The 7658-nt window shown below is 70.6% G+C and overlaps 2 protein-coding genes across 7 annotated transcripts; one reads left to right on the top strand and one right to left on the bottom strand.

The window, feature by feature from the left end:
* Positions 1 to 373: 373 nt before the first annotated feature.
* Positions 374 to 4652, bottom strand: CDK2AP2 (cyclin dependent kinase 2 associated protein 2). Of its 6 annotated transcripts, none has more exons than XM_038179706.2 (9): positions 3967 to 4307; positions 3185 to 3340; positions 2924 to 2954; positions 2647 to 2781; positions 2434 to 2543; positions 2198 to 2345; positions 918 to 1021; positions 705 to 837; positions 374 to 615 (listed from the first exon to the last, which is right to left on the bottom strand). In XM_038179706.2, the coding sequence occupies exons 1-9, from the start codon at positions 4180 to 4182 to the stop codon at positions 548 to 550; spliced, it is 1101 nt and encodes a 366-aa protein (XP_038035634.2). In that variant the 5' UTR covers positions 4183 to 4307; the 3' UTR covers positions 374 to 547. The 6 variants fall into 6 exon arrangements, with proteins under 6 accessions (XP_038035634.2, XP_071894723.1, XP_071894726.1 ...); XM_072038622.1 differs by lacking the exon at positions 3967 to 4307 and adding an exon at positions 3446 to 3591; XM_072038626.1 differs by lacking the exons at positions 374 to 615; positions 705 to 837; positions 918 to 1021 and adding an exon at positions 1667 to 1890 and having other exon boundaries at positions 3181 to 3340; positions 3967 to 4652.
* On the top strand, positions 4562 to 7574 carry NDUFV1 (NADH:ubiquinone oxidoreductase core subunit V1). The gene is made up of 10 exons (XM_038179705.2): positions 4562 to 4704; positions 4789 to 4871; positions 5601 to 5771; positions 5842 to 6025; positions 6101 to 6290; positions 6447 to 6659; positions 6736 to 6902; positions 6972 to 7053; positions 7138 to 7283; positions 7380 to 7574. The coding sequence occupies exons 1-10, from the start codon at positions 4651 to 4653 to the stop codon at positions 7461 to 7463; spliced, it is 1374 nt and encodes a 457-aa protein (XP_038035633.1). The 5' UTR covers positions 4562 to 4650; the 3' UTR covers positions 7464 to 7574.
* Positions 7575 to 7658: the final 84 nt, after the last annotated feature.

The raw sequence follows: 7658 nt of genomic DNA, 5'->3' as shown, positions 1-7658 counted from the left end.
TGGAGGGGGAGGATTTGGGGGGTTTGGGGGAATTTAAGGAGTTTGGGGGAGGGGTTGGGGAGGATTTGGGGCTTGGGGAGGGGGAGTTTTGGGGGGTTTTGAGGAGTGGGGGGGAGGATTTGGGGAGCTTGGGGGGAATTTGAGGAGTTTGGGGCGGATTTGGGGAGTTTGGGAAGTTTTGGGGGAAACTGGGGAGTTTGGGGGGGGGTTTAGGGTTTGGAAGGGGGAAATTAGGGGTTTTGGGGAGGGGTTGGGGGAGACTTGGGGAGTTTCGGGAGGGACTTGGAGAGGTGTTTTTGGAGGGGATTTGGGGTGATTTTATTAGGTTTAGGGTCACAGCAGCTCTCGCCCCCCACCCCCTCCAGGCACCGTGTCCCGAGCTCGTCCTTTATTTATAAAAACCCGCGGCTGCGTAAGGGAACCGGGGAGGGCAAGAGGGGGGTCAAGGGGGGGGAGCCCCGGGGGCGGCCCTGTGCGCGTAGGGGCCACCGGCGGGGCTCCGGTCCCGGGGACGGGGACAGGGTGGGGGGGACACCGGGGGCGGCCGTCACGTGCGGGCGTTGCGCTCTGTCTCGGCCAGGCACTCCCGCACCAGCGCCCGCGCGTGGATGATACCTACGGGGGGGGGGGGACAACGTTAGGGGGGGGTGAGCCCGGTAACACCGGGACCCCCCCCACACACACACCCGGTGCCGGTGCCGTACCCCGCTTGAGCCGTTCCATGGCGCTCTTGCTGCCGGCGTAGGTGGGCCGGATCTCCTTGCCCATCTCCTCGATGACGGACAGCAGGTCGGTGTAGGTGCTCTGCGAGCCCGGGGCACCGGGGGGCTTCATGGCCTGCGGGGTTAACGGCGGGGGCTCAGCACCGGGCCCCCCCCCACCCCCCAATTCCCGGTACCCCCCCCCCCAACACTCACCTGCACGTAACCCATGGAGGGCGGCCCGAAGTCGTTGAAGAGCGGCCGGAACGGGGCGGCGGCGGCGCCGGGCGCGGAGCCTGACGGCGAGGGGACGCTGGTGGCTACCGGGGGGGGGGGGGCACGGGGTCAGCACGGCCTTACCGGAGCCCCCCCCCTCCCGGTACACCCCACCCCCCCCAACCTCACATCCCCTCCTCACCGGCGGGCGGCGCCGCGGGCCCCGGGGCGGGGCTGGCGCTGGCGGGGGCGGGGGCGGGGGCGATGGGCTTGTAGGACATCCCCGCGGGCCCGCGCCGCGAGCGGCTCCCTGGCGAGCGGCGGCGGCGGCGGCGGCGGCGGCGGCGGGCGCGGGGCGGGGCGGGGGCGCGCCGACCCCCCGCCGCCGCCGCCGATTGGGCAGAAGGCGCGGCCCCGCCGCGCTGATTGGCCGCCGGCCCGGCCAGGCCCCGCCCCCCGGCCCCGCCGCGGAGAGAGCGCGGCCCGGCGGCCGCCGCCGCTCGCCAGGCTCCCCCCCCCTCCCCTCCCCTCCTCCTTCCTCCCTGCGCGCTCGCGCCGATGACGTCGCAGCCCGCGCGCCGCGCTGACGTCAGCGCGCCGCCCCCTCCCCGTTGCCATGGAGACGCGCGGCGTCCGCCCCCCCCTCACACAGCGCCGCCATTTTGCCCCCCCCCCCCTCCATCTCCATCCCCATCCCCATCCCCATCCCCATCCCCGGTCCCCGGTAGCAAGGAGGCGCGGACAGCGGCGGCCGGCACACGGCTTCATTGCACCGGGACCCCCCCCCGGCCCCACGGCCACCGGGGGCGGCGTGGGGGGGAACGAACGGGCCCGGGGACCCCTCCCGGTGCTGTTTTGGGGGGGGTTGAGGGGGGCGGTGCCGGGGCCCTGTGGTCTCGGTAAGGCACGGCAGGGGGGCTCCTGTCCCGGCTGGGCACCGGCTGCCCTCAGCGCGACATCATCCGCACGAACTCTGCCGGGGGAAGCGTGGTGTTAACGGGGGGGGGGGGTTAATAAGGGGTAACGGAACCGGGGGGGGTCAATAAAGGGGTATTGGAAACGGGGGGGGGGTAATTAAGGGGTAACGGAACTGGGGGGGGGGTAATTAAGGGGTATTGGAACCAACAGGGGTCAATAAAGCGGTATTGGAACCGGTGTGGGTTTAATTAAGGTGTACTGGAACCAGCAGGGGTTAATGAAGGGGTGACGGGACCGGCGGGGGTTAATTAAGGGGTAACAAAGCGGTACCCCAACCAGCACACCCCCTCCAGCCCCGTTACCTTCGAAGTCCACCAGCCCGTCCCCGTTGAGATCCACGTCCTTGAGGATCTCGTCCACCTCCCGGGGGTTGAGCTGCTGCCCCAGCAGCTTGCGCATGGCCTCCCGCAGCTCGGCCATGCTGATCTGCCCGTCCCCATTGGTGTCGAACTGCCGGCGAGCGGGTGGGGGGTGACGGACGGTTCCACCCCCCCCACCCCTAACAGCCTGTCCCGGCAGCCCCCCGGTCCCCTCTCACCTCGCGGAAGGCGTCGCGCAGCTCCTTGATGCCGATCATATCCGCCGTCTCTGCCAGCATCTTGGGGCCCATCAGCTCCACGAAGTCATCAAAATCCACCTTGCCGCCTGCTGCGGGAGGGAAGCATGGCCAGGGTGTGAGGCACGGCTCTGGGGACACCGCCGAGGGGACACGGGGTCCTGTCCCCCCCCCTTGCAGCCCCCCGGCACCTACTGATCTGCTGGGACAGCTCGATGAGCTCCATCTCGGTGGGCATGTAGCCCATGGTCCGCATGCACTCGCCCAGGTCCTTGTAGCTGATGTAGCCGTCCCGGTCCTTGTCGAACTCCCGGAAAGCTTGCTTCAGCTCTGGGGACAGCGCGGGGACGCGGGTGGCACCGGGGAGCACCCCCCTTCCGCCACCCCCCCTGGCCACAGAGTAGGATGGGTGGAAGGGAATGGGTGACGGGTTGGTGACGGGGGAGATTCCAGCAGCGTCCCCACGCTTTACCTTCGATCTCCTCCGGCCGCAGCTCTCGGTCCTGGCAAGAGAAAGCGGGCTGGAGGGACGGCCCCCACCCTAAAACCCCCCCCGGGGCAGGCGGCGAGGTGGCCGCGGGTGACCCCGTGGGATCCGTGTGCCACGACTTCAACCGGGGACAGGGGAAGGGGGGGGCCACGAGGCACCGCCACGGCATTGCCTTGACCCGAGGAGCCCGGGACGTGCCCCCGGGGAAAAAAGAGGCAGGGGGGGGCCACGAGCGACACGTACCAGCTGGGTGATGGCGATGCTCTGGCGGAGGAAGATGCAGGCCGGCCCCACCAGCCCGTGCAGCACCGAGTAGTTCTGCAACGGCGGCGACTGCGCGGCCTCCGCCGCCTCCTCGCCCTCCTGGGGGCCGGGGGGGCCGCAGCGCTGCCTCCCGTCCTGCGGGCAGAGCCGGCCGGTAACGGGAGGCACCCCCCCGGTAACCCACACCCTATATCCAACCCCCCCCCCATGCCTTTAACCACCCCACAGGGCCAGCCTTACCTTGGAGAGCCTCCGCTCAGGGGTCTTGGTGCAGTTGCCCATGGCTTGGGGGTGCCCGGGCATCCCTGGCCCCCCCGGGGGGGGTCGCCTGGCGCAGTGCTGGGGGCCGCCGACTCCGGCCCGGGCGCGCCAGGACGAGGGTTTTTTTATAGTAACAGCGGCTGCGTGGGGATTTGCGGTTTTTATTGAATATCTCGGGATATGGAGGGCGAGGCGGGGGGGTGGGGGGGGGTGATGGCGCGGGGGGGCAGCACGCGCCCGCACACACACATAATCCCCCGGATTATTCCCCGCTCGGCCGCGCTGCTCCAGATGTGGGGGAGCCACCCAGCTGTCCCCGAGGGGGGGGGGGACACCGAGCGGGGACACCGAGCGGGGACACCGAGCTGTAACCCTGCCGCCCTCCCCTCTGAAATAATAAAATGCATTCAAATTAACCCAAAACTCATCATTCATTCCCCAAAACCGTCATTCATTCATTCATTCATCCTCCCCACTCCCCCCCCCCCCCCCCCGGTTACCTGCCCACCGGCGGGGGGCACCTCGGGACCCGGCTCCTCGGTGCTCGCACGGCAGCGACCCGGACCCCCCCCCACGGGGCTCCGCCGCCCCCGGGACCGGAGGGGCTGAGGGGGGGGCTTCGGTCCCGGGGGGGTCCGGCGGGGCGGCCCCGGGGGGGCTGCGGGCCGGGGGCTACCGGGGGCGCGGCGGGGCGAGCCACGGAAGAACAGGAACATGCTGCCGGTGCCCGGTGCCCGGTGCCGGTGTGTGAGGGGGGGGCCTCACACTCCGCCGCCCCCGAATCCGATCCCCCGCTGCCGGGGTGAGATTGCAGCGGGAAACCGGATCCGCTCCGGGACACCCGAGCCGCACCGGGGAGCGACACCGAGACGGGGGGGGGGTGGGTGGGGGGGGGGTTACCGGGGGGGTTAACGGGGAGGGGGGAGCGGGGGGCTCCGGGCGCGGGGGCATCGCGGGCACGGCCCCGCTGCTGGTGGGGAGCGGGTCCGGGTGGGGGTCCCGGTGCGGGTCCCGGTCCCGGTCCCGGTCCCGGTGGGGGTCCCGGTCCCGGTGCCGCCCCCCCCCGGCCCCGGTCCGTGACGTCACCGCCGCGCCACCGGCGCCCGCCGCTGCCGTCAGTGGCGCACGCACCGGCGGGGGGCGCCTGAAGGTGACGGGGATTTGGGGGGGGGCCGAGCCCCGCCATGGCCGCCCGGCAGCTGCAGGCGCTGCGCCGCCTCCACGCCGCCGCCTTCTCGGTGAGTACCGGCACCGGGACCCCGCAGCCGGGCCCCGGGACCCGGTGCTGAGCCCCTGTTGTGTGTCCCCCCCCCAACCCGCAGACGGCGCCCAAGAAGACGCAGTTCGGCTCGCTGCGGGATGAGGACCGCATCTTCACCAACCTCTACGGGCGGCACGACTGGCGGTGGGGGGCTGGGGGGGGCTGGGGGGGGTCCCAGGGGGGCTGGGGGGTGGTGGACGGGGGCTGGGGAGGGTCCCAGGGGGGCTGGGGAGGGGGGCTGGGGGGGCTGGGGGTGGTGGATGGGGGCTGGGGGGGGTCCAAAGGGTGCTGGGGAGGGGGGCTTGGGGGGGTGGATTGGGGTCAGGGTGCTGGGGAGGGGCTTTGGGGGTGCTGGAGGGGGTCCAAGGGTGCTGGGGAGGGTCAGGGGATGGTGGATGGGGGGCTGGGGGATGCTGGGGGGCTCCAAGAGGTGCTGGAGGGGGTCCGAGGGTGCTGGGGAGGGGGTCTGGGGGGGCTGGATTGGGGTTGGGGTGCTGGGGAGGGGCTTCGGGGGTGCTGGGGGGGGCTGGAGGTGCCGGCAGGGGGGGCTGGGGGTGTTGGGGGGGGTCCACGGGGTGCTGGGAGGGTCTGGGGGGTGCTGGATGGGGCTCTGGGGGTGCTGGGGGGGACCAAGAGGTGCTGGGGGGGATCTGGGGGATGCTGGGGGGGCGTTGGAGGTACTGGGAGGAGATCTGGGGGGGACTGGAGGGGCCCCAGTGGTGCTGGGAGGGGGTCTGAGGGTGCTGGAGAGGCCCAGGGGTGCTGGATGGGGCCCAATGGTGCTGGGAGGGGGCGCTGGGGGGCCTTTGAGGGGTGCTTGGGGGGGTCCAGCCCCTCCTGGCGATACCAGCCCCCCCCCGCTGTTGCCGGCAGGCTGAAGGGCGCGCTGCGGCGCGGCGACTGGTACAAGACGAAGGAGATCCTGCTGAAGGGCGTCGACTGGATCCTCGGCGAGATCAAGGCATCGGGGCTGCGGGGCCGCGGCGGCGCCGGTTTCCCCACCGGCCTCAAGTGGAGCTTCATGAACAAGCCCCCGGATGGCAGGTGGGGACCGGCACCGGCACCGCGCGCACCCAGAGCGCCGGTACCGGGGGCTGACGGCGCTTCCCAACAGGCCCAAATACCTGGTGGTGAACGCGGACGAGGGGGAACCGGGCACCTGCAAGGACCGGGAGATCATGCGCCACGACCCCCACAAGCTGGTGGAGGGCTGCCTGGTGGCCGGCCGTGCCATGGGCGCCCGCGCCGCCTACATCTACATCCGAGGAGAGTTCTACAATGAGGCCTCCAACCTGCAGGTGAGCAGCAAGGGGCCCGGCGGGGCGCTTCCGGCGATGTGTCCCCCCCGTGCCCACCCGCTGTCCCCTCCGCAGGTGGCCATCAGGGAGGCGTACGAGGCCGGGCTGCTGGGGAAGGACGCCTGTGGCTCGGGGTACGCCTTCGACGTCTTTGTGGTGAGGGGCGCTGGGGCTTACATCTGCGGGGAGGAGACGGCGCTGATCGAGTCCATCGAGGGCAAGCAGGGCAAGCCCCGCCTGAAGCCGCCTTTCCCTGCTGATGTGGGTACGTCCCCAAGTTCCCCTCAGCTCCCGGTGTGCCAGTCGTGGCAGCACAAACCCCAATTCCCCACCAAACAGCCCCGATGCAGTGACCTTGGGCAATGCCTGGCTGCTGTCCCACCACAGGGACGCAGTTGTGCTCAGCCCCGACCACTTGCAGGTGTTTTCGGCTGCCCCACCACGGTGGCCAACGTGGAGACGGTGGCCGTGTCCCCCACCATCTGCCGGCGCGGCGGCGCCTGGTTCGCCAGCTTCGGGCGCGAGCGCAACTCGGGGACGAAGCTCTTCAACATCTCCGGCCACGTCAACAACCCCTGCACGGTGGAGGAGGAGATGTCGGTGCCGCTGAAGGAGCTGATCGAGAAGCACGCGGGTGAGCCCCGTGGCCCTCCTCCGAGCGGGATGTTCCCACTGGGCCCAGCTCAGCCTGAACCCCCCCTTTTTGGCAGGGGGTGTCCGTGGGGGCTGGGACAACCTTCTGGCCGTCATCCCGGGGGGCTCCTCCACCCCGCTGCTCCCCAAGTCGGTGTGCGAGACCGTGCTGATGGACTTCGATTCCCTGGTGCAGGCGCAGAGCGGGCTCGGCACGGCCGCTGTCATAGTCATGGATAAATCGGTAAGGGACGAGCCCTCCCCGCTGCCTGCCTGCCCCGGACGGGCCCTCACCGTCCCCTTTTTCCCCCAGACTGACATCGTCAAAGCCATCGCTCGCCTCATCGAGTTCTACAAGCACGAGAGCTGCGGGCAGTGCACCCCGTGCCGGGAAGGTGAGCGCATGAGGCTAGGACGGATGGGTTGGGGGGGGCAGCAGCCGGTGCCGTGGGACCCTCACCACCTTCCCCTCCTCGTAGGCGTCGACTGGATGAATAAAGTGATGGCTCGCTTCGTGCGGGGCGACGCGCAGGTGGCCGAGATCGACGCGCTCTGGGAGATCAGCAAGCAGATCGAGGGCCACACCATCTGCGCCCTGGGTGACGGCGCCGCCTGGCCCGTGCAGGTGCGGGGTTGTGGGGCCAGGAGGGGGGGTTTTGGGGGGATTTTCGGCTGGTGTTAATTCCTGCCCTGTTAATTCCGCCTCGTTTGCTCTCCCCAGGGCCTAATCCGCCACTTTCGGCCGGAGCTGGAGGACAGGATGCGGCGCTTTGGGGAGGCCAAAGCTCGAGCGGCCTCGGCGTGAGGAGGCAGCGGTGGAGGACGGGGGGGTGGCACTGTGCTCCCCCCTGCCTGGGGGCTTCGTGGGGGTAAGGGGCTGCTGCTGGGGGCTCCTTAATAAACGCTGCTGTGCTCACAGGCTCCTCTCTCTGCTTTGGGGGGCTGCAGTCATAAAATCAGGAGCAGAGGCTCCCTGGGAAAGGGCGATGTGGCCAGGCTT

Source organism: Anas platyrhynchos, chromosome 5 (assembly GCF_047663525.1).
Source record: "Anas platyrhynchos isolate ZD024472 breed Pekin duck chromosome 5, IASCAAS_PekinDuck_T2T, whole genome shotgun sequence".
Lineage (NCBI taxonomy): Eukaryota > Metazoa > Chordata > Aves > Anseriformes > Anatidae > Anas > Anas platyrhynchos.
The sequence above is the reverse complement of the archived record's forward strand: the minus strand, read 5'-3'. Positions and strand labels throughout refer to the sequence as shown.

Coding starts and splice junctions, on each gene's coding strand:
- CDK2AP2 (XM_072038626.1), bottom strand. CDS start 4,652: ATGGCGGGGCTCGGCCCCCCCCCAAATCCCCGTCACCTTCAGGCGCCC. Junction 2,955..3,180: donor CGCCATCACCCAGCTGGTAC/GTGTCGCTCGTG, acceptor TTCTCTTGCCAG/GACCGAGAGCTGCGGCCGGA. Junction 1,891..2,197: donor CGGGCTGGTGGACTTCGAAG/GTAACGGGGCTG, acceptor TTCCCCCGGCAG/AGTTCGTGCGGATGATGTCG.
- NDUFV1 (XM_038179705.2), top strand. CDS start 4,651: ATGGCCGCCCGGCAGCTGCAGGCGCTGCGCCGCCTCCACGCCGCCGCC. Junction 4,872..5,600: donor TACGGGCGGCACGACTGGCG/GTGGGGGGCTGG, acceptor TGTTGCCGGCAG/GCTGAAGGGCGCGCTGCGGC. Junction 7,054..7,137: donor GTGCACCCCGTGCCGGGAAG/GTGAGCGCATGA, acceptor CCCTCCTCGTAG/GCGTCGACTGGATGAATAAA.